Source organism: Coregonus lavaretus (genome assembly GCF_964263955.1).
Source record: "Coregonus lavaretus genome assembly, chromosome: 32".
NCBI classification, from domain to species: Eukaryota; Metazoa; Chordata; class Actinopteri; order Salmoniformes; family Salmonidae; genus Coregonus; species Coregonus lavaretus.
The window spans coordinates 8,227,864-8,253,645 of NC_140019.1; the positions used below are offsets into that span (position 1 = coordinate 8,227,864).

The 25,782-nt window shown below is 44.2% G+C and overlaps 1 protein-coding gene across 1 annotated transcript in view; it reads left to right on the forward strand.

Moving 5' to 3' along the window:
- Positions 1 to 25,782, forward strand: part of LOC311107550 (5-hydroxytryptamine receptor 4-like) — a gene marked incomplete at both ends in the record, with an annotated part of 113,030 nt that overhangs the window by 44,021 nt on the left and 43,227 nt on the right. The window contains 2 exon segments of the mRNA XM_084150057.1: positions 12,222 to 12,375; positions 22,454 to 23,028. Of these exon segments, the coding sequence (XP_084006183.1) occupies positions 12,222 to 12,375; positions 22,454 to 23,028 (729 nt within the window).

Sequence of the window (25,782 nt, forward strand, 5' to 3'; positions counted from 1 at the left end):
GCACACCTGTATTTGGGGAGTTTCTCCCATTCTTCTCTGCAGATCCTCTCAAGCTCTGTCAGGTTGGATGGGGAGCGTCGTTGCACAGCTATTTTCAGGTCTCCCCAGAGATGTTCAATCGGGTTCAAGTCCGAGCTCTGGCTGGGCCACTCAAGGACATTAAGAGACTTGTCCCAAAGCCACCCCTGCGTTGTCTTGGCTGTGTGCTTAGGGTCATTGTCCTGTTGGAAGGTTAACTTTTTCCCCAGTCTGAGATCCTGAGTGCTCTGGAGCAGGTTTTCATCAAGGATCTCTCAGGACTTTGTTGAAGCACCTTTGGCAGTGATTACAGCCTCGAGTCTTCTTGGGTATGACTCTACAAGCTTGGCACATGTGTATTTGGGGAGTTTCTCCCATTCTTCTCTGCAGATCCTCTTAAGCTCTGTCAGGTTGGATTGGGAGCGTCGCTGCACAGCTATTTTCAGGTCTCTCCAGAGATGTTTAATTGGGTTCAAGTCCGGGCTCTGGCTGGGCCAATCAAGGACTGTGTGCTTAGGGTCATTGTCCTTTTGGAAGGTGAACTTTTGCAACAGTCTGAGATCCTGAGTGCTCTAGAGCAGGTTTTCATCAATGATCTCTCTGTACATTTCTCCATTCACGTTAGTCTCCCAGTCCCTGCCACTGAAAAACATCCCCACAGCATGATGCTGCCACCACCATGCTTCACCGTAGGGATGGTATTGGCCAGGTGATGAGTGGTGCCCGGTTTCCTCCAGACGTGATGCTTGGCATTCAGGCCAAAGTGTTCAATCTTGGTTTCATCAGACCAGAGAATATTGTTTCTCATGGTCTGAGAGTCCTTTATGTGCCTTTTGGCAAACTCCAAGCGGGCTGTCATGTGCCTTTTACTGAGGAGTGGCTTCCGTCTGGCCACTCTACCATAAAGGCCTGATTGGTGGAGTGCTGCAGAGATGGTTGTTCTTCTGGAAGTTTCTCCCAGCTCCACAGAGGAACTCTGGAGCTCTGTCAGAGTGACCATCGGGTTCTTGGTCACCTCCCTGACCAAGGCCCTTCTCCCCTGATTGCTCAGTTTTGCCGGGCGGCCAGCTCTAGGAAAAGTCTAGGTGGTGTCAAACTTCTTACATTTAAGAGTAACGGAGGCCACTGTATTTTTGGGGACCTTCAATGCTGCAGAAATGTTTTGGTACCCTTCTCCAGATCTGTGCCTCGACACAATCCTGTCTCTGCGCTCTACAGACAATTCCTTCGACCTCATGGCTTGGTTTTTGGTCCGACATGAACTGCCACCTATGGGACCTTGTATAGACAGGTGTGTGCCTTTCCAAATCATGTCCAATCAATTGAATTTACCACAGGTGGACTCCAGTCAAGTTGTAGAAACATCTCAAGGATGACCAATGGAAACAGGATGCACCTGAGCTCCTTTTCGAGTCTCATAGCAAAGTGTCTGAATACTTATGTAAATAAGGTATTTCTGTTTTTTTATTTTTAATACAATTGCAAAAACTTATAAAAACCTGTTTTCGCTTTGTCATTTGGGGTATTGTGTGTAGATTGATGAGGAAAACATTTATTTGATACATTTTAGAATAAGGCTGTAACGTAAAAAATGCGCAAAAAGTGAAGGGGTCTGAATACTTTGCGAATGGTCTGTATTACACATCAATATTAGCAGAACATGGGAGCAATGTTTTGGGAACTACTTTGCAAATGCTCTGTTAATATTAGCTGTAACACTCTGGCTCCGGGACTTTTGTATTTGAGCCAGGGTGTATTGTGTTTTGTTGGGTTTTGGGTGATTTTCTATGTTTGCATTTCTGTCACGTTTATTTCTAGGTTTGGTCATTGACTCCCAATCGGAGGTAACGAGTGTCAGCTGTCGGCTCGTTATCTCTGATTGGGAGCCATATTTATACTGCATGTTTTCCTGTGGGCATGGTGGGTTATTGTTTCCGTTTTCAGTCAGGTTGACTGTGGACTTCACTAGTCGTGTTTCTTGTTTTTTGTGCTTTAACTAAATAAAGTACCATGTTCGTTTCACACGCTGCACCTTGGTCTCCTTCACTCCTCGACGACCGTGACAGAAAAACCCACCATAAAAGGACCAAGCAGCGCGTCCAGGAGCAAAGGGTCTGGACATGGAAGGAACTGTTGGACGGTAAAGGGTCCTGGACTTGGGAGGAGATCCTGGAGGGTATGGATCGCCGTCCATGGAGCGAGACGGTGGAGAGGCGACGGCGAGAGGAGCAACGGCGTCGGCAGAGCCAACGTCGGAAGGACGAGAGGCAACCCCAATAAATTTTTTGGGGGGGGCACATGGCTTGGGCGACTGAGCAGCAGGAGGCTGCCACAAGGCAGATGCAGAAGGCTACCAGGTTAAGGGGGCTGACGGAGGCAGAGAAGGGACGGATTCAGGAGGCTACCAGGTTAAGGGGGCTACTGGGTAAAGCAGGGAAGGAAGGTGTAGAGGCTCGGCGAGAGGTACTGGGGTGTGTAACCAGTCCGGTCCGGCCCGTTCCTAATCCCGAGGTACAGCCAGTAGTGTGTGTTCCCCGTACGGTACGGCCTGTTCCGGCCCCTCGCACTAAGTGTACGGTGCGCGTCGCCAGCCCGGTTCGGCCTGTTCCTGCCACCCGCACCAAGTGTACGGTGCGCGTCGCCAGCCCAGCCCGGCCTGTTCCTGAGCCTCATACGAAGCCTACGGTGCGCGTCGCCAGCCCAGCCCGGCCTGTTCCTACTCCCCGCACCAGGGATACGGTGCGCTTCGTCAGCCCAGCCCGGCCTGTTCCGGCCACTCGCACCAGGGATACGGTGCGCGTCACCAGCCCAGCCCGGCCTGTTCCTACTCCACGCACCAGGGATACGGTGCGCTTCGTCAGCCCAGCCCGGCCTGTTCCGGCCACTCGCACCAGGGATACGGTGCGCGTCGCCAGCCCAGCCCGGCCTGTTCCTACTCCACGCACCAGGGATACAATGCGCTTCGCCAGCCCGGCCCGGCCTGTTCCGGCCTCTCGCACCAGAGATACGGTGCGCGTCGCCAGCCCAGCCCGGCCTGTTCCTGCTCTCCGCACTAGGCCTCATGTGCGTCCCCAGGGTCCAGCATGCCCTGTTGCTGCTCTCCGCACTAGGCCTTATGTGCGTCCCCAGGGCCAAGCAGGCCCTGTTGCTGCTTCCCGCACTAGCCCTGAGATGCGTGTCCTCAGCCCGGTACCTCCAGTTCCGGCACCACGCATCAGGCCTACGGTGCGTCCCCAGGGCCAAGCATGCCCTGTTGCTTCTCCCCGCACTAGCCCTGAGATGCGTGTCCTCAGCCCGGTACCTCCTGTTCCGGCACCACGCACCAGGCCTACGATGCGCCTCAGACGGCCAGAGTCTGCCGTCTGCCCAACGGGGCCTGAACTGTCCGTCTGCCCAACGCCGTCTGAACTGCCCGTCTGCCCAACGGCGCCTGAACTGCCCGTCTGCCCAACGCCGTCTGAACTGTCCGTCTGCCAAGCGCCGCAGGAGCTGCCCGTCGGTACTGAGCCTGCAAAGCCGCCCGTCTGCCATGAGCCTTCAGAGCCGTCCGCCAGACCGGAGCCGCTAGAGCTCTCCGCCAGACAGGAGCAGCCAGAGCCTTCCGCCAGACAGGATCAGCCAGAGCCTTCCGCCAGACAGGAGCAGCCAGAGCCTTCCGCCAGACAGGATCAGCCAGAGCCTTCCGCCAGACAGGATCAGCCAGAGCCTTCCGCCAGACAGGATCAGCCAGATCCTTCTGCCAGACAGGATCAGCCAGAGCCTTCTGCCAGACAGGATCAGCCAGAGCCTTCTGCCAGCCAGGATCCGCCAGAGCCGTCCAGCCAGGATCCGCCAGAGCCGTCCAGCCAGGATCCGCCAGAGCCAGCCAGCCAGGATCCGCCATTCAGTCCGGTGCTGCCCCTCAGTCAGGTACTGTCCCTTAGCCCGGTGCTGCTCCTTAGTCCGGTGCTGCCCCTTAGTCCGGTGCTGCCCCTTAGTCCGGTGCTGCCCCTTAGTCCGGTGCTGCCCCTTAGTCCGGTGCTGCCCCTTAGTCCTGTGCCGCCCCTTAATCCAGTGGGGTTTAGTGGGGGGGTGGTCATGTGGAAGGGGCTACGGAAGCGGAAAGTGACTAAGGTGGGGTGGGGACCACGACCTGGACCAGAACCGCCACCATGGACAGACGCCCACCCAGACCCTCCCCTAGACTGTATGCTGGTGCGCCCGGAGTGCGCACCTTTAGGGGGGGGGTACTGTGACACTCTGGCTCCATGGACTTTATTATTGAGCCAGGGTTGTTCATTTTCATTGTTTGGGTGTATTTCTATGTTGGGGATTTCTGGTTGTGCATTTCTATGTTTGGGTTAATTGTTCTTTATTAGTCATATGACTCCCAATCGGAGGTAACGAGTGTCAGCTGTCGGCTCGTTATCTCTGATTGGGAGCCATATTTATACTGTGTGGTTTCACCTGGGTTTTGTGGGTTTTTGTTTCCTTGATCCTGTTTAGTCAGTGTCAGATTTGGACTTCACTTTCGTCATTTTGGTTTGTTGTTTTTATCGTGGTTTCTTTAATTAAATAAAGTCTACGATGTTCGCTCAACACGCTGCGCTTTGGTCTCCTCCTTTCGACGATCGTGACATTAGCATGACGTTGGAGCAATGTTTTGGGAATTACTTTGCTAATGCTCTGTATTACACATCTTAATATTAGCAGAACATGGAGCAATGTTTTGGGAGCTACTTTCATTATCGTTGAAGTATGTTTTTAGAACAATTCTGGATCATACCTTACAGAATTACTTCATATTTAGAGTCTCGCAGGAATGTTTCTTGTTTGTTGTTATAGGTGTTAGTAGGAAAATCTCAATCAACATTAGCTGAATATTCCAGGAATGTTTTTTTAGAACAACTTCTATTGTGGCAATATTTTATTGCTGAAGTATGTTCACGGAACGTTATTGGAACCATCATGCCATAATGTCACACTTTAACTTTATGAGACCATTGTAGGAATTGTTCCTGTTTGTTGTTATGGGTGTTTTGAATAACATATCCATCAACAGTAGCAGAACGTTCATGTAATATTTCCTCAGAACCACTTCTATTGTTCCCTCATTTTTTTTACAGCAATATGTTCTAAGAACATTACTGGTACATTGTGTTAATATATTACCTGGAAACCTAATGAGAACATTTTTGGGAAATGTTCTGTGGTGGTTGTTACAGATGTTGTGCACTCCATTTTAGTGAACATTAGGAGAACATTCCAAGGATATTTAATTTTTTTAAATTCTGAAAAAAATTAAGCATTTTGTTATCAAAAACATTCTTTGAATGTTTTTGGGATGTTTCATCCTAATGTTATATAAAACCTAACTATAACTTAATAGAAATCTTAGGTGATACTCTGGTAATGTTCCTGGTTTCTGGGATGGATCTTACCGGGGTCAAAGGGTCAGACAGTAGGACAGAGAGAGAAGAGAGAGCGAGAGAGAAAGAGAGAGAGATAGAGAAAGCATTTTGCATGAAAAATTGTGTGTCTTTCTTTCTCTCTCTCTCTCTCGCTCTCTCTCTCGCTCCCTCTCTCTTTCTCTCTCTCTCTTGCTCTCCACCTCTCCCCAGAGAAGAGATGGCTGTTAAGTTTAACCCACTGATAGCTCTTCAATTAATGTTAATGGCAGATGGAATTTTGCTGGCTATATTCTATAGTTGTTTTATTGAGAGCGCACACCTTTCCATGGAGACAAGAGTGTACACGAAAAGGAAATGTGTTTAAGGTGAACGGCGGATTTCATTATTTGAGAATGAATGATGTAACGTATGGCGGTTCCATTTATTCATCGTTTCATCCCTCAATGCTCAGTGAAGTGAAGTAAGCTCTCTTGTATATTGCACAACTCTAGTGTGTGGATTATTACTTGCATGCGTCAAGCTGCAAGCTCCAGGGGAGGTTCCAGTAAGCTAGGACTGCTACCAGCCAGTTCAGACAATCATGAATCTTGCCGGAAAAGAGAAACAGACTCATTTTGGCCATTTCACAACCCATTTGCCATTGTAAGTCTTTACGAGGAAGAAAAATGCAACAGAAATGGTCTCTCGCCTGGCAGTTCTTTATGCAGTCACTTAGTTATCGCATAAAACAATATTAGCGATGTCATTTCCTTTAAAAGGGTGTAAAACATGGACTGACCTGAGTCCAAACGGCTCTCTCTCCTCTCATATTTCCAATCTGCCCCTCAAGCCTTAAATGTTCAAATTCTATTCTTCGATTAAACTGATTTAGAGAGCGTAGTGTGTTTACATGCGCTGTAGGCGAGAGTCATTTTGTTGTTCTCTAATTGGCCTTTTCAAGTAATTTTTTCTGCCTTTTTTTTTTCTTCATAGGAATTTCAATGAGACACCAAATTATTTTGGGTCTTGTAGGACAGTACATGAATAGTGGATGAATGTTATCAGTTCACGCACCCCAACTCTCTGTGCTCCACTGTGTACTAGTAGTCATCCGTGTTTGCACATCCTCAGACAGCCATACTCTTTCTAGAACAATTGCTTTGAGAAGAATAAGAATTTGAGTATTTTTTTATGTAGTCTTTCTGGTATCATACATTTTTTCCAGAGATCTTCAGTTCACTGTGACAGTAAGTCCTTGATATTGGCAAAGAGAAAAACTGAAAAGCTTCAGGATATACAGCCATTCATTTGTAGACAGTCAGTGAGTGAATACAAATGAAAAGGACAAAAAATTGCTACAGTGAACAGTAGAAAGACTGCTGTGTTTTTTAATGCAACGGTCTTCTAAGCAGTAAATATATATCAGATCAGCAAAATAGAAAGGCTACATGAGATACATTATGTTTTACTAAGGGTGGTGTATTTAAAAAAGGCAAGAGAGCCTGAATGGACAATCTGTTTCTCAAAAATAGAAGAGGGTTGAAATAAAATGTTCGTAGCTAGCGCTTTGGTCTCTGCTCGTACAGCACAGATGTCTGCTTTTCATTTGCCTTCAGGTTAATTTCTCCACAACATATACTGAACAAAAATATAAACGCAACATGTAAAGTGTTGGTCCCATGTTTCATGAGCTGAAATAAAAGATCCCAGAAATCTTCCATACGCACAAAAAGGGTATTTCTCTAAATGTTTTGGCACAAATTCGTTTACATCCCTGTTAGTGAGCATTTCTCCTTTGCCAAGATAAGTTATCCATCTGACAGGTGTGACATATCAAGAAGCTGATTAAACAGCATGATCATTACACAGATGCACCTTGTGCTGGGATCAATAAAAGGCAACTCTAAATGTGCAGTTTTGTTACAACACAATGCCACAGATGTCTCAAGTTTTGACGGAGCGTGCAATTGGCATGCTGACTGTAGGAATGTCCACCAGAGCTGTTGCCAGAGAATTGAATGTTCATTTCTCTACCATAAGCCGCCTCCAATGTCATTTTAGAGAATTAGGCAGTACGTCCAACCGGCCTCACAACCGCAGACCATGTGTATGGCGTCATGTGGGCGAGCGTTTTGCTGATGTCAACGTTGTGAACAGAGTGCCCCAAGGTGGCGGTGGGGTAATGTATAAGCTACGGACAATGAACACAATTGCATTTTATCGATGGCAATTTGAATGCACAAAAACACAGTGACGAGATCCTGAGGCTCATTGTGAGGCCCATTTTTTTAAGGTATCTGTGACTAACAGATGCATATCTGTATTCCCAGTCATGTGAAATCCATAGATTAGGGCCTAATTTATTTATTTAAATTGACAGATTTCCTCATATGAACTCAGTAAAATCTTTGAAATTGTTGCATGTTGTGTTTATGTTTTTGTTCAGTATACATTTGTGCGGTGCCAGCAGAGCTTGGATTTTTGTTTTACACAACTTCCTATAATGCCCTATTCCATCCAAGCATAAGACCTGAAGGAAGATTTGAAATTAATGATGGATCACTCAAACATTGAAAACATGCATTTAGGATGAAGGGGAGAAGTGAAGGATGTTTTGCTCCCTAATTTCACATGCAGATTGGTCACACTTTTCATTTCTCCGTCATTAAACGCAGCCATCCGAAGAGTGAGGATTTTTATTTCATTTTTTACTGTTCATTCCTGTCTCTTAAATTAAACTCCAACCTTGACTACTTACAGCAGCAAACTTGATCACATGGATCACATGTAATTAAAGTGTAAGTGCCTGGTTTGTTGGTCCCATCTGTTTTCCATTATATGTCCTATAAGTAGCTATTGGTTGCCAAAGTGAGCTCAATAAGCCAGGTGAACAGATGTAGAAGGCTGGCCTGCTGTCAACAATCCACACTGCTGCTGTGCCACTGGCACTCTGACACACAGGCCAGGTTTTGGCTAGCTGAGACGATAAGCAGCACAGTGCACACATACAGCCATGCTCCATCTAACCTAGACTCACAAACATTTTATTAATACAGTCATGCTGTTTCAGAGCCATATTGAACTCATTACTCAAGAGACACAGGCAGGCACATAAAAAGCATCCTAGTTTGTGAGTACAAAACTGCTGCATAGAACTCCGGGAAAACCGGCCTGGGACTATTTTCTTTCAGATGTGTCAGCTTTTTGCATCGGACCGACTAATCAGGTGGTCTGCTCATTTATGTTGTTAACAGTTGGTGACTCCAGTTCAGTTCACCTGCAATGAAATATGAAATGACCTCACTAACATCCCTCTGAGTCATGAAAACAGCCTCAGGGTGACAGAGTCAAATCAACAGTGAGAGTGAGAGTAAATATAGTAGTGCTTTGAAGATGTGTCAGGCTGCAATGGGCTGCAGCGGGCAGTGCTGTGGCACAGTGAGACAGAAAGACCTGTGTATTGTGATCCCTTACAGTAGGCCCCAGTTTTGCTAGGACAAAATGTGATGAACACATGCCAGGAATGTCACACCAAGCCGAGGGGTGAACAACTACAGCGATGGTTTTTGGCCAGAGACTGAATACTGCACAGGGATGGAAGAACTGATTGACTGTGGGGAGCCTGTGGCCTCAGAATATTCAGCTCAGAAGACAGGGGACTACAGACTGGTATCACTTCTTTCTTTTCTTTCCAAAACACTTGAGTGTGCTGTCTCTGACCAACTCTCTCGCTATCTCTCTCAGAATGATCTTCTTGACCCTAACCCGTCAGGCTTCAAGACCGGTCACTCAACCGAGACTGCTCTTCTCTGTGTCATGGAGGCTCTCCACACTGCCAAAGCTAAATCTCTATCCTCTGTTCTCATCCTCCTAGATCTATCCACTGCCTTTGACACTGTGAACCATCAGATCCTCCTCTCCACCCTCTCAGGTCTGGGAGTCTCAGGCTCTGCACGCTCTTGGATTGCATCCTACCTGGCAGGCCGCTCCTACCAGGTGACGTGGAGAGGATCTGTGTCTGCTCCACGTACTCTCACAACTGGTGTCCACCAGGGCTCAGTTCTAGGCCCTCTCAACTTCTCTCTATACACCAAGTCACTCAGCGCCGTCATATCCTCACATGGCCTGTCCTATCATTGCTATGCAGATGACACTCAACTACTTTTCTCCTTCCCCCCTTCTGACACCCAGGTGGCGACACGCATCTCTGCATGCCTGGCAGATATCTCAGCTTGGATGTCAGCCCACCACCTCAAGCTCAACCTCGACATGACAGAGCTGTTCTTCCTCCCGGGGAAGGCCTGCCCGCTCAAAGACCTCTCCATCACGGTTGACAATTCCACGGTGTTCCACGGTGTGCAAAGAAAATTGGCGTGATCCTGGACAACACCCTGTCGTTCTCTGCAAACATCAAAGCAGTGACTCACTCCTGCAGGTTCATGCTCTACAACATCCGTAGAGTACGACCCTACCTCACACAGGTAGCGGCACTGGTCCTAATCCACATCTCCCGTCTGTACTACTGCAACTCGGTGTTGGCTGGGCTCCCCGCTTGTGCCATCAAACCCATGCAACTTATCCAGAATGCAGAATGCTCTGCACACTCCACTGGCTTCCAATTGAAGCTCTCCTCCACTACAAGACCATGGTACTTGCCTACGAACTGCCCCTCCCTACGTTCAGGCTTTGCTCAAACCATACACCCCAACCCGAGCACTCTGTTCTGCCACCTCTGGTCTTTTGGCCCTGCCACCCCTATGGGAGGGCAGCTCCCGCTCAGCCCAGTCCAAACTCTTCTCTGCCCTTGCACCCAAATGGTGGAACCAGCTTCCCCCTGAAGTTAGGACAGCAGAGTCCCTGCCCATCTTCTGAAAACATCTGAAACCCTACCTCTTCAAAGAGTATCTTAAATAATCCCACAACACGCCCCCTCACCCCACCTTCTCACCCTCCCCTCCCCCCAAAAAAGAAAAAAATAGAATGCCTTTCATTAACTAACACTGACACTTTTTATTTTATTTTTTACTATCTCTGACTTAGCTGATAGCTACGTTATTGAGGAGAAATGTACTTACTATGACTGTGATATGTGGTTGTCCCACCTAGCTAAAGTGCCTTCGGAAAATATTCAGACCCCTTGACTTTTTCCACATTTTGTTACGTTACAGCCTTATTCTAAAATGGATTAAATAATTAATCAACCTCAGCAATCTACACACAAAACCCCACAATGACAAGGCAAAAACTAGTTTTTAGATATTTCTGCAGATATATTAAACATAAAAAACAGAAATACCTTATTTGCATAAGTATTCAGACCCTTTGCTATTAGACTCGAAATTGAGCTCAGATGCATCCTGTTTCCATTGATCATCCTTCAGATGTTTCTACAACTTGATTGGAGTCCACCTGTGGTAAATTCAATTGATTGGACATGATTTGGAAAGGCACACACCTGTCTATATAAGGTCCCACAGTTGGCAGTTCATGTCAGAGCAAAACCAACCTTTGAGGTTGAAGGAATTGTCCATAGAGCTCCGAGACAGAATTGTGTCGAGGCACAGATCTGGGAAAGAGTAACCAAAACATTTCTGCAGCATTGAAGGTCCCCAAGAACACAGTGGCCTCCATCATTCTTAAATGGAAGAAGGTTGACACCACCAAGACTCTTCCTAGAGCTGGCCGCCCGGCCAAACTGAGCAATTGGGGGAGAATGGCCTTGGTCAGGGAGGTGACCAAGAACCCAATGGTCACTCTGACAGAGCTCCAGTTTCTCTGTGGAGATGGGAGAACCTTCTCACAAAGGAATGACCACACCAGGTTGTAATGGTATTGTTTGTTGTTATTCTTAAAATTATAATATTGTGTGCACCCCATGTTCCATTACGTTGTCATGTTTCCAACTACCAATCAGCAACTGCACCGTAAATCATTTTCTTTGGCAAATGACAGGAGTGGCAAGGAGTGGAACGTTAGCTAAAGAGACTGGTACCCAGACTAGCTAGTCAGAGAGGGAGAGGTTTACCACTCTGGAGCCTACATCAAAGTCTACGTGACAAGCTGCTCATCCACAAGCCTACCCACCAGGTGGCCACCCCTGTGACCCGGTTGAGGATTCATGTGATGTTTGAGATAAACCCCATCCAGTGGGGAACATATTACAGTGAAATAGTGCCAACATATGCATGGAATGATCAATCTCTGTGTTTTTTTCTATTTAGTGGAATAGTAATGAATTGAACTGTCAAATGTCAACGATCAGTTAAAAACCAATCATAAAGCAATCACATCTGAGAGCTTCGACCTGGTTGCTGTGTGGTCATGTTGTAACCTGAAGTCCCTTAAAGAGAAAAAGGAAGTCAACATTTGAGGTCTCTGGGACATCAGGTAGGGTTAACCTCTCAAACTCTACAGACAGTGGGTTCAGCCAGGCCAAGTAGCAATTTGTGGCTGAAGACATTTCAGGGATTTCAGAATCCAATTGCTTGTTGCAAATAATTTAATGATCATAGCACTTTCCCTCTAATAGCACTTTCCCAGCAGAGAGGTAGAGAGCATTGATGTCTAAAATATCAGAGATATAGCAAAACTCTCAGGTACAGTATGCTCTTAACATGAGAAAAAGACAGCTTTAGAAAGCATCATCAAAACTTTTGAGATCACAAGTATATATTTTATCTGTCTTTAACGCAAGGATAATGTGTTTTTCCACAAGGTGTCATTTCACATGCAAGGTACACTTGTTGACCAGCATTTTGTCTAATGAAATAAAAGCTTGAATTGAATGTAATCATATATACTGTAGTTCCCTCTATCCCATCTTTCTTACAACAGGTACTATGCCATCTGCTGCCAGCCGCTGGTCTACAGGAATAAGATGACACCACTGAGAGTGGCTCTTATGTTAGGAGGATGCTGGGTAATCCCCACATTTATATCCTTCCTACCCATAATGCTAGGATGGAACAGTATCGGAATAGACCATTTGGTGAGTAATAACTAATGTGTCTGTATCAATGTGTATATACACTGCAGATTTTTGATAAACCATGCTGTGAAACAGGATCAAATGGAACTTTATGTGAAACCACATTAAGTGTTTTTTTTATGTGCTAGCTACAGTGAGGGAAAAAAGTATTTGATCCCCTGCTGATTTTGTACGTTTGCCCACTGACAAAGAAATGATCAGTCTATACATTTAATGGTAGGTTTATTTGAACAGTGAGAGACAGAATAACAACAACAAAATCCAGAAAAACACATGTCAAAAATGTTATAAATTGATTAGCATTTTAATGAGGGAAATAAGTATTTGACCCCCTCTCAATCAGAAAGATTTCTGGCTCCCAGGTGTCTTTTATACAGGTAACGAGCTGAGATTAGGAGCACACTCTTAAAGGGAGTGCTCCTAATCTCAGTTTGTTACTTGTATAAAAGACACCTGTCCACAGAAGCAATCAATCAATCAGATTCCAAACTCTCCACCATGGTCAAGACCAATGAGCTCTCCAAGGATGTCAGGGACAAGATTGTAGACCTACACAAGGCTGGAATGGGCTACAAGACCATCACCAAGCAGCTTGGTGAGAAGGTGACAACAGTTGGTGCGATTATTCGCAAATGGAAGAAACACAAAATAACTGTCAATCTCCCTCAGCCTGGGGCTCCATGCAAGATCTCACCTCGTGGAGTTGCAATGATCATGAGAACGGTGAGGAATCAGCCCAGAACTACACGGGAGGATCTTGTCAATGATCTCAAGGCAGCTGGGACCATAGTCACCAAGAAAACAATTGGTAACACATTACGCCGTGAAGGACTGAAATCCTGCAGCGCCCGCAAGGTCCCCCTGCTCAAGAAAGCACATATACATGCCGTCTGAAGTTTGCCAATGAACATCTGAATGATTCAGAGGAGAGCTGGGTGAAAGTGTTGTGGTCAGATGAGACCAAAATGGAGCTCTTTGGCATCAACTCAACTCACCGTGTTTGGAGGAGGAGGAATGCTGCGTATGACCCCAAGAACACCATCCCCACCGTCAAACATGGAGGTGGAAACATTATGCTTTGGGGTGTTTTTAAGCTAAGGGAACAGGACAACTTCACCACATCAAAGGGACGATGGACAGGGCCATGTACCGTCAAATCTTGGGTGAGAACCTCCTTCCCTCAGCCAGGGCATTGAAAATGGGTCGTGGATGGTTATTCCAGCATGACAATGACCCAAAACACACGGCCAAGGCAACAAAGGAGTGGCTCAAGAAGGAGCACATTAAGGTCCTGGAGTGGCCTAGCCAGTCTCCAGACCTTAATCCCATAGTAAATCTGTGGAGGGAGCTGAAGGTTCGAGTTGCCAAATGTCAGCCTCGAAACCTTAATGACTTGGAGAAGATCTGCAAAGAGGAGTGGGACAAAATCCCTCCTGAGATGTGTGCAAACCTGGTGGCCAACTACAAGAAACGTCTGACTTCTGTGATTGCCAACAAGTGTTTTGCCACCAAGTACTAAGTCATGTTTTGCAGAGGGGTCAAATACTTATTTCCCTCATTAAAATGCAAATCAATTTATAACATTTTTGACATGCGTTTTTCTGGATTTTTTTGTTGTTATTCTGTCTCCCACTGTTCAAATAAACCTACCTTTAAAATTATAGACTGATCATGTCTTTGTCAGTGGGCAAACGTACAAAATCAGCAGGGGATCAAATACTTTTTTCCCTCACTGTATAACATAACTAATTCCATATAATGTCAATGAGACAAAGAAACACCTCCACACAACCAAAAGGCTTTTAGTGTATATCTGGTCAATGTGATGTAGGATACAGTGGGGAAAAAAAGTATTTAGTCAGCCACCAATTGTGCAAGTTCTCCCACTTAAAAAGATGAGAGAGGCCTGTAATTTTCATCATAGGTACACGTCAACTATGACAGACAAAATGAGAGAAAAAAAATCCAGAAAACCCCACTGTATGTGTAAGTTGTTTCAGGCTATCACATCCCTCCAGAGCGGGCTTAGTCTGTGTCTACGATATGATACTGAGTACGTAATAAGCATGTTGTCCAATCTGAACGCAGATCTCGTCCAATCCCCCGCTGCTGCTCATAATAAAACAATGGCTGTAAGTGAAAGCTCAATGAAAGACATTGGCTGAATGATACTGTGTGATAATAATGCTACAAAGAAACAGCAGGTAGTCTGCATTAAAATGTCAGACCCAATGCTACCATGTACCAACCCAAAACAAATGGACCGGGGGAAAGACTGATGTAATGAAAAGCATGGGTAGAGAGTCGGTAACTGATTATAGTCATGAACAGGCCTAATGAACAGGCCTAGGGAGTGCTATGCTTATATATGTTTCTCTGGAAATACTTTAGATTTGTTTTAACGGAGGACATGTATCTCTCGTTCTAATAAAACTATTCAGGCATGAACTCAGATTTCACTCCAGTAGTAATATTATCTCATAAAGTTTTGTTTACTAATCAGCTTATTTGATCCATTGTTGAGTATATATATATATATATATATATATACACACTACCGTTCAGTTTTAGAACACCTTCTCATTCAAGGGTTTTTCTTAATTTGTACTATTTTCTAAATTTTTGAATAATAGTGAAGACATCAAAACTATGAAATAACACATATGGAATCATGTAGTAACCAAAAAAGTGTTAAACAAATCAAAATATATTTTATATTTGAGATTCTTCAAAGTAGCCACCCTTTGCCTTGGTTGACAGCTTTGCACACTCTTGGCATTCTCTCAACCAGCTTCACCTGGAATGCTATTCCAACAGTCTTGAAGGAGTTTCCACATGGGCTGAGCACTTGTTGGCTGCTTTTCCTTCACTCTGTGGTCCGACTCATCCCAAATCTCTATTTGCAACTCTGCCTAGGTCAGCATCCCAGAGTCGCCTCTTCACTGTTGAGGTTGAGACTGGAGTTTTGCGGGTACTATTTAATGAAGCTGCCAGTTGAGGACCTGTGAGGCGTCGGTTTCTCAAACTAGACACTCTAATGTATTTGTCCTCTTACTCAGTTGTGCACCGGAGCCTCCCACTCCTCTTGCTATTCTGGTTAGAGCCAGTTTGTGCTGTTCTGAGAAGGGAGTAGTATACAGCGTTGTACGAGATCTTCAGCTTCTTGGCAATTTCTTGCATGGAATTGCCTTCATTTCTCAGAACAAGAATAGACTGATGAGTTTCAGAAGAAAGTTATTTGTTTCTGGCCATTTTGAGCCTGTAATCGAACCCACAATTACTGATGCTCCAGATACTCAACTAGTCTCAAGAAGGCCAGTTTTATTGCTTCTTTAGATATTCCATTACAAATCAGCCGTTTCCAGCTACAATAGCCATTTACAATATTAACAATGTCTACACTGTATTTCTGATCAATTTGATGTTATTTTAATGGTTAAAAAAAAAGCATTTCTTTCGAAAAAAATGACATTTCTAAGTGACCCCAACATTTTGAACAGTAGTGTATATGTACTGAGTGTTCAAAACATTAGGAACACCTGCTCTTTCCATGAAAGCGATGAATCCAGGTGAACGCTATGATCCCTTATTGATGTCATCTGTTAAATCCACTTCAATCAATGTAGATGAAGGGGAGGAGACTGGTTAAAGAAGGATTTTTAAGCCTTCAGACAATTTAGACATGGATTGTGAATGTGTGCCATTCAGAGGGTGAATGGGCAAGACAAAATATTTAAAGGGAAGTTCACCCAAAAACACTTCTGGGCCCGTTATAACACTTGCCTGGCTGTATCCCAGACAGTTTTTAGGTCCATTGTTTGAGTATTTAGATTTCTGTATTTTTATATGAAATGCGAATTCCCGAAATGACCTGAAATGCATTAAAAACTGTATTTATTGTTACATAAACAACAATTGGTGTCAGCATTGAATTGCCAATTACATGTGTTGTTTAATGTAAAACATATAAAAAAACAAAGACATACTTCGTGCGCAAAGATGGATATCTACAAGACGCGGGACGAATGAGCGTTTTACTTGGTCTTCAAGAAAGGAAATCAGAATGAATGAAAGTAAACAAAGAGATTGGAGCTAGCGGTTAGTAATCGCTTAAATAAAGTAAGGCACGGCGAATAACATTAGTAGTTGAGTAGCTGAGCGATGTTGGCCAAAATGAAGTGCAGTAATGTTCCAGGTAACCATTCCATTGTAACGGTAACCTTATCCTGTCCTACTGACTGTTTTGCTTGCTTTGCTTTGTGATGCAATTTCCTTTTTCATTATAACATTACTGATAAGAAATTGTATATTCTTCTCTACTAGGAATCATAGTTTTCTGTAGTGCTAACGTTATTGATTGCATAAAATCACTTGCCCTAGTTAAGGTCCATGAGTAGGACACAGACCTAGCCAGAGCCATATAGATAAATATATGGCTATGGCCCTAGCTGGTGCATGAGTTGTAATGACAACAAACTAGCCCAGCCTTTACATTATTTCAATTAAAACATTTTGAATATCAGCTCATGCCCTGAATTGACATGTAATGACTGATTCTGTTTTAAACCAGCCAACATCACCAATCACTTGTTCTGTTTATACCTGCCTGGAAGGGAATGGAAGAAGGAGAGGGGTGGTGGACCAGACATGAGGATAGGACAATGAACCATAGTGTCTTGGATTTTATCTTTGTTTACTTTCTCACATCTTCTATCTTTGTATCCTTTTCACAGCCTTTTCAAAGGGGGGGGGGGGGACCCAATGTTCCTCATTTTTCAGGAGGACGCAAGGAAAGACTAATTAGGACTATTTTTTATTTTTTGTTTTGTTATTCTGTTACACATTTTTCAGGAGATCCGAGAAGCCGTATGGAGTATTCCAAACAGGCCAAGGACTGGGTAGAGAAGAGTGTCTGGCATTCAACTTTAGAACCTGATTGGTCCAGCAGACTGTCAAGCGGCGGGAAGATAAACAGATCATGTAAAAAGACCCAGACTTCAAAGTTGACACCAGACCTATCTCCTAACATCGCCCCGGTTGAAAAACCAACCAAGGAGGAGCTGGTGGCAAAACTTTTCAGCCTAACTTTGCAACTAACTTTAGCTTGCCTAATGATGGCAGTGTGATGTTGTGGAACGCCATCAATAACATGTCATGCAATCATTGGTGGCTGCGTGCAGTGTGACTGCTACACTACATGACCAAAAGTATGTGGACACCTGCTCGTCAAACATCTCATTTCAAAAACATAAGCATTTATATGGAGTTGGTCCCCCCTTTGCTGCTATAACAGCCTCCACTCTTCTGGGAAGACTTTCCACTAGATGTTGGAACATTGCTGCGGGGACTTGCTTCCATTCAGCCACAAGAGGATTAGTGAGGTCGGGCACTGATGTTTGGCGATTAGGCCTGGCTCGCAGTCGGCATTCCAATTCATCCCAAAGGTGTTCGATGGGGTTGAGTTTAGGGCTCTGTGCAGACCAGTCAAGTTATTCTACACCGATTTCGACAAACCATTTCTGTATGGACCTCGTTTTGTGCACAGGGCATTGTCATGCTGAAACAGGAAAGGGCCTGCACAAAACTGATGCCACAAAGTTGGAAGCACAGAATCGTCTAGAATGTCATTGTATGCTGTAGCATTAAGATTTCCCTTCACTGGAACTATGCATTGAGGCAGGTAGCGTTCTTCTGGCAGCCGCCAAACCCAGATTTGTCCGTCGGACTGCCAGATGGTGAAGCGTGATTCATCACTCCAGAGAACGTGTTTCCACTGCTCCAGAGTCCAATGGCGGCAAGCTTTACACCACTCCAGCCAACGCTTGGCATTGCGCATGGTGATCTTAGGCTTGTGTGCGGCTGCTCGGCCATGGAAAACCATTTCATAAAGCTCCCGACGAACAGTTCTTGTGCTGACGTTGCTTCTAGCGGCAGTTTGGAACTCTGTAGTGAGTGTTCATGCAATGGAATGTATTTTTTGTAATTAATTTGTTGAGTTGATTCAACAAATCACAGCACAGATTGAAGGGTACACTTCCTGCTTTTACTTTTACTTACTATTTTGCTCCTATGGGTACGCTCGCAATGGCCGGCAGTCCACCCGTTATGCCATCATTGTCTTGAATGGGAACACCCGTTCTATTCAATGAGGGGATTCGATTGATCTGGCCCGGGTGCCCGGGTAGGTGTGTTTTGCACAGGGTGAAGTTTTGGATCCATTCAAGACAATGGCTGACTCCCAGGCATGAGCCAGCACATGGAGTAATGAGTAGGATTCTGTGGAACGATCTCAATTGCATACTGTGTAATTGTTGTTTTATATGTTTTATAATAACATTAAATTGTTTATTAAAAATGATTGTAACTACAATATTATTTCTTGAAAATGTTATTATATGCTTAACTTCCTGGAATCTAATGTAGCTGCTGTTGGGGTCAGAGTAGTTAGATGTAATTGTTGCCACCACAAAGGCTGGGAGTACCCGTCGTTGGCCTCCACCTAGATGTTCTCCCCTCAGCATCCACTCCAGGGTAATCCGATAAGAGACCAGTCTGTATAGTCAAGAGAGACAGAAAATATATGCATGACAATGTTATATACAACAATCAAGAAAATAAATAGGCCTAGGCCTATGCAACATAAAATATAACAGGCTCAGGGATCATTAAGCATATTCCAGAGTGACTAACAGGAGCAGTTAGGATTAAGTGCCTTGCTCATGGGCACATAGACAGATTTTTCACCTTGTCGGCTCGGGGATTCGAACCAGCAACGTTTCGGTTACTGGCCCAAAACTTTAACCGAAAGGCTACCTTCCGCAATACTATTGACTTGATGACTCTCTTGGTCTTGTATACTTGAAGACTGTATAGCCAACTCATTGTTCAAACGGTGTTAGTGGTCAAGTGAGGCTGTTTTTCTTCCTCTTGTGTGTGGGTTTACAGGCTAATTAGGAGATTATTGGTATAAAAGATAAACTGGCAGCTGCAAGCAACATGTTCTTCTCTACTACAACAATTGACTTTATACTTCTTATACTGTTTGTTAATATCAATTATTGTTTATGTAGACCCAAATTGTGAAGTGCGTGTCACATACATTCTGTTTCTATGGCACTTATCCACTCATTCTAGACACTGTTTACCTAGCCAGCATGTCATCATTGTCAGACAAACTTGAAGGGGACTACAGTAGCCAGTTACATTATAGGCAGGATTAACGAAAATACCATTGGAAGGGTGTCATTAGGTAGGCTATTTATTATAATCTTAGAGAGTAATATAAATATCCTGTAAGTAATATTAGCCAAAACATTTACGCTTCAGAGAGCTTGCCATTTGGACAGGTGTGGCACGTCATTTCCAGTCGATCCTGGGCATTCTGAAGAAAGTCTCCAATACACTATTGATGATAGACAAGAAATCGGAGTGTTTAGTTACGCATCTTCTGCTGCATCTTCAGTCTGATGTTCTATCTCCTCCGTTATCGGAATAAGATGGTCGCATTCTGGACAGCCGAGACATTCCCTGACTGTTGGTAAAGGTAGGCATCTCCCGCAACTGCCACATCAGTCATCGTGCGTTCTGGGAAGAGCCTGTTATTCCTTGACATTTGCTCGCTCCTGTCTCTTCTAGCTCCTTTTTCTCGGTCAGCCCGCAAATGGAACAACTCAGCCTCAGTATACTCCTACTCAAATTGATATGGCACAACAGTACCATTCTGAAAATAAGGCAGGTCTCCAAGTTCCTCTTAGTTCTCGATCTGACATTCTTTACTCTAATAAAATTTCACGAGGGCAGCAAATACTGGGAGGGAGTGAGAACAGAAAATTATTGTTTACATGCTTCAACCACGCCCACCTCGGAAGTCCCGGGTTCCGACTCGCGGCGCGCATTAATCTACTTTCTGGATTTCAATAATAAAATAATAAAATACATTGGTAAAAATGTGCCTACCGAAATAAGTACGCTGAAAAATTGTGCCAAGAAAGTCATTACAAGGACTATTGCGGTCATGGGAGGCCAGAGTCGTGTGTTTGGGAGGTATTTATGATGGACTTTGACGTTGCATGGGGTTTCAATGGGGAAGGCGGGAGTAGAATCAGCTTGTTACCTACATCTAAATACTCACACAATGGACCAAAAAACTGTCTGGGGTACTGACAAACGACTAGGAAAGTGTTATAAAGGGCCGAGAAGTGTTTTTGGGTGAACTTCCCCTTTAAGTGCCTTTGAACGGGATATGGTAGTAGGTGCCAGGCGCACCGGTTTGAGTGTGTCAAGAACTGCAACGCTGCTGGGTTTTTCACGTTCAACAGTTTTCCGTGTTTATCAAGAATGGTCCACCACCCAAAGGACATCCAACCAACTTGACACACAAATGTGAGAAGCATTGGCATCAAGATGGGCCAGCATCCCTGTGGAACGCTTCCGACACCTTGTAGAGTCCATGCCCCGACGGATTGAGGCTGTTCTGAAGGCAAAAGGGGATGCAACTCAATATTAGGAAGGTGTTCCTAATGTTTTGTACACAGTGTATATAGGTCTACACATTGCAAGTGACCACAACTATATACCTAGAAATGATACTCAACTAATCAGTGGGTCAAGCAGAAACACATCTTCAGGCTCAGTCGTTAGTAACTCTGCCAAAGCTTCATCCAACGAGAGGGCCCAGTAGATATACTAATGCATGTCTATTTTGAACCACAAATAAACAACAAGCTGTTAAAGAAGTTGAGGACATGAAGCAAATGGTGCCCTGATTACCAACATTTTGGGGCACTAAATGGGGGGCATTAATCTAAAGGAGGATTTACCTAAATTGGTCGAGAGGGAACTCAAGAGTTAACCAACCCTGCGAGCTGGTTTGGTAGCTTTTTCTTTTATACTTTAGCAACAAAGATAAGTAAGTTGGAAGCTTGTGTAGTAGAGCTTTGTAGACAAAAAGGGAATACAGGACTTCAATGAGGGCCAGCCAACCCTTTGATACAGGATGCAGTGTATCAGATCTTTGTCACTCCAAATGCCCAGATATTTATAGGCGAGAACCCAATTGATGGGAGAACCATCCAATGAATAAATATGTAGTCCATCTGAAACATTTTGCAAGAATTAGAGAACAACATGTATTTAGTCTTGCCCGCACTAAGTACAAGTTTTAAACCAACCAGGGCTTCATGTAAGGCAACATGTTCAGATTGCAGCTGGTCAACAGTTGGGGCAATGACATACATAACAGTGGCGTCTGCATACTGATGAATATTACAAGTTTTAACAGATAGACCAATATTAATTAATTTAATATTGGCTCCTGAGCCAGGACTAGCAAATACGCTAACCACTGGGCACAGACGTCAATTCAACGTCTATTCCACGTTGGTTCAACGTAATGTCTTTGAAATTATGTGGAAACAATGTTGATTCAACCAGTGTGTGCCCAGTGGGTAGGACGCTAGCCCAGTCAAAGCTGCCTCCCCAATGAAAAAATGTAGTTCCTGTTGATTAAAAAGAAAGATATGCATCACGTATATCCATCGATCGTAATGTTATTTATTTTCTCCTGACAGAGCTCAATAGGCTTTGGATACGTAGGCAGTAGGCACAGATGTGATGTGAAAGTGGCCTGAGGTTCTGTCAGGGTGCTAATAGAGGACAGTGAGGAATGATCAGTTCAGAGAACCTCTTCTTTCCCAATCTGGACCTAGTCAGTCTGCTCAGGAAATAGCATTGATTGGAGTTTGGTTTGTGCACTGTTCATCATTGCACTCCTCCTTAAGTTTCATTGTTTAGAAAATCTACGTAATCATCAGTAGCCTACAGGACTCCATTGTAAATGGTGGACTACCCTGACAAGCTCATCCTCTTACCATGGAAGTAATTAATTGCCAAATTTTTTCATGGAAAGGTCCTCATCCATATCAACTTGTCATGTAATAGACCTATTCTCAGAATTATTACTGTACTGTGTTCGTGGAACTAAAGTTCCATGAACTGTCACATTAACTAATGTATGTATGTATGTATGTATGTGTGTATGGTATATGTGTGGTGTTACCATATCCCAACCCCTTGGTAGATAGAGGAACGGAAGTTCAGCGGTGATGCAGCCAACTCGACATCGTGTGTCTTCATGGTCAACAAGCCCTACGCTCTGACGTGTTCCGTGGTGGCCTTCTACATCCCGCTGGTTCTGATGGTACTGGCCTACCAGCGTATCTATGTGACTGCACGGGCGCACGCACGCCAAATCAGTGTGCTGCAGCGGGCTGGGGGCGCGGCCGCCTCGGCAGACAGCGCCGACCACCAGCGCAACCACCGCATGCGGACGGAGACCAAGGCGGCCAAGACTCTGTGCATCATCATGGGCTGTTTCTGCCTGTGCTGGGCCCCCTTCTTCATCACAAACGTCGTGGACCCCTTCATAAGCTATACAGTGCCCGACCAGCTGTGGGCAGCGTTCCTGTGGCTGGGCTACATTAACTCCATGCTCAATCCCATTCTCTATGCCTTCTTGAACAAGTCCTTCCGCCGTGCCTTCCTCATCATCCTCTGCTGTGGGAGAAAGCGTTACAGCGTCAGGCGGCAATCCATACTGGGACCGGGGCCCCCCTGCTCGGCCACACAGATCAACGGCTCCACGCATGTGCTCAAGTAAGTGCCCTCCTTACCTACGTACCTGAGAGACACTCTCTAACTCTCCACAGCCCACATATACTCTTCAGATGATGTTTGCCTCAGCTTGATATTTTATTATTAATATATTGTTTCCAATGGAAAGGAATGGGGTCTTAGGCAGGGGAGACATGGATCAAGTCCATGTGGATGAACTGTAGCCTACATGACCACCATGCAGCTGCCATAACATTCCCACCATGTTCCAGGACCTGAGTGACATATGACTTTATTACTTTACACAGATTATACTCTACAATAGACTGTTTGCTTTCCCGTGAGACTTGGGTTGAGTTAGAGACATACAGTCAGGCTCTGTCATGTTGCTTTAGTAGGACATCAAGCTCCCGTGTTATTACATTTCAGTCATTCATCCACCCAACTGTCTAATTTCAGAATTCTCAGACTATAATGGGAAACATTTTTATTCATCCCCTTGGCTTCTTCTAGAGATTTGGCCTGATAGATGTTGCAGTACATGGCGATAATGCAGAGGGTCACTACTAAACCATTGCATGTCAGGATGTCTATTTTATTACTTCCTTTACCCTATGACCAGCAGTCCCTGCTAAGTGCCAGCTAGCCCATATCTCAGACAAGCAGCTAGTCCTTATGAGGATAGAGTCAAGATGGCTACATTCCACCTCTCCATTGAAGCGCTCTCTCTTAAGGGAATCTCTATCTACTTGTGTTGCTGGTGAAGAATGATTGGGAGAGTCAAGAAAATAAGGCATCATGATTAATGCGTATAATATTACTACCAATGAATCACTGATGCCCAGCTCTCCTCTCCTAGATCAGTACTCTACTCTAGGTCATTAGACAGGTAAATGATGGCCATAACCATAGCCATAGCCATTGTTGGTTAAGGCCTTGTAAGTAAGCATTTCATGGTAAGGCCTGTTGTATTCGACGCATGTGACAAAATCAATTTTGACTTGATCATTTAGTCCATAACTGCTTTTCCCAGACAGAAATCTTACAAAACAAGAGAATGTAATTACACAATGTACCAATGCAGACGTTACTGCATACAAACTAATGTTCCCAACTTTTCACATTTGATTTGTTTATTTTGTTGCTACAGTTATATGAATGTTATTACCATAGCTGAGAAAGCTTGTATTACATCAACAGGAAAAAGATACAGAGTAGATATTTTAACTGGCATAATGAAGAAAAACTGCTTCCTTAATATTTCCAACTACATTGTCATGGCCCTAAATGAAATAATAAAACTTTGTGCATTCTACAAAGGCATCACAATTATGTTTAATAGATGGGGGATTAATTGTTTTAATTATTCACAGTGGCAGCCAGTTAGCATGGCATGGTTTTGTAATAACTGTGCTTTATGCATGGTTCGTTAGTGACAGGAGACACAGATGCAGAGTTCAAATACAAATACGTCTGTGTCGTCATCTTGTAGCAGCTTCCATCTCTCAGGCGAATGGACCTCTGATGTGGTCAGTGAAGAATTCAAATCGTTCTCTTTTGTCCTGTTGTAAAATACAGTTTACACTGGAATCTAGACTAAACACAAATACCAAGTATTTTTCTACAGGAAGGTTGCGTGTTTAAGGTTGCGTGTTTGAAAAACATTCACTACTGACAACCCTTTAGTTTCCATAGCAATAACACTAGAATAGAAATGTTAAGAAACAGAGCATAGTACTGGGCCCTGTGACACCAACTATTTGAATTAGCAAAAGTGCTGAACATTAACAAATAAGAAAACATAAATCTGTGACATGTATTAACCCTTCACATTCGTGGGAATTGGCTTATATGATAGGGCTAAAGTGAAATGTTTCTTACAGAAGGAATCTGACATTCATATGCATAAACATTGTACTAATTGAAAGGGAACAGTTTGGAGATTATGGGAAAACTATTAGACCAAAGGTGAGGACACAACAGTTCACATGACACAATTGAATCCAAATATTACACTGTTGATTTTATGTGCATTTTACATTTACTGTACTTTTCAGGGTCACCGGAAAACGTGTGGCAATGCAGCATTTGCCACAGCACTTTTCAATCATGTGTGGCAGCGCCAAACCACTTTGATTTAGTTTAGGGATGGATCGAAATTTACAGAATGGTTACCTGGAGGAAAATGGGGGAGGGTCATGCTTTTTCAATTTCAGTCAAGGGGAGGGTTTAGTATTTTTAAATCTAGTCCAGGGGAGGGTAATGTAATTTGTAATTGATGAAATGTTAATATGTCTCAGTGTTTTAGAATTAGTTGCTTATAAGACTATACATCGATGTGTGTCCGATGCCACCCCTCATCTCTGATTCTCTGCTGGGCACTCAATATTAAGTGGGCCTATAGGCTATTTAGTGTGGTCTCAATCAAATTATCCATAGCATATAGGCCAGGGGCGTCAAACTCATTTTAGCTCAGGGGCCCGGTGTGGGCCGGACCGGAAAAATCATGGTATATATAACTTAAAAACAACAATTTCAGATTGTTTTCTTTGTTTTAATACGATCAACATACAACATAAAGCTGGAGCCTGAGGACAGTGTGTCCAAAATAGTACAAGCACAACATCACTATTAATCATAAAACACGTCAAGTTTATTTGAAAATTCTAAAGAAAAAGAACACACAAACACACAATGCCTCAGTGATTAACAGAACTGTTTCACAGATCACAGAACTATATCAGGGTGTCATTTCTCAGGCAGAAATGTAGATAAAAATAATGAAATCCTGTTCCC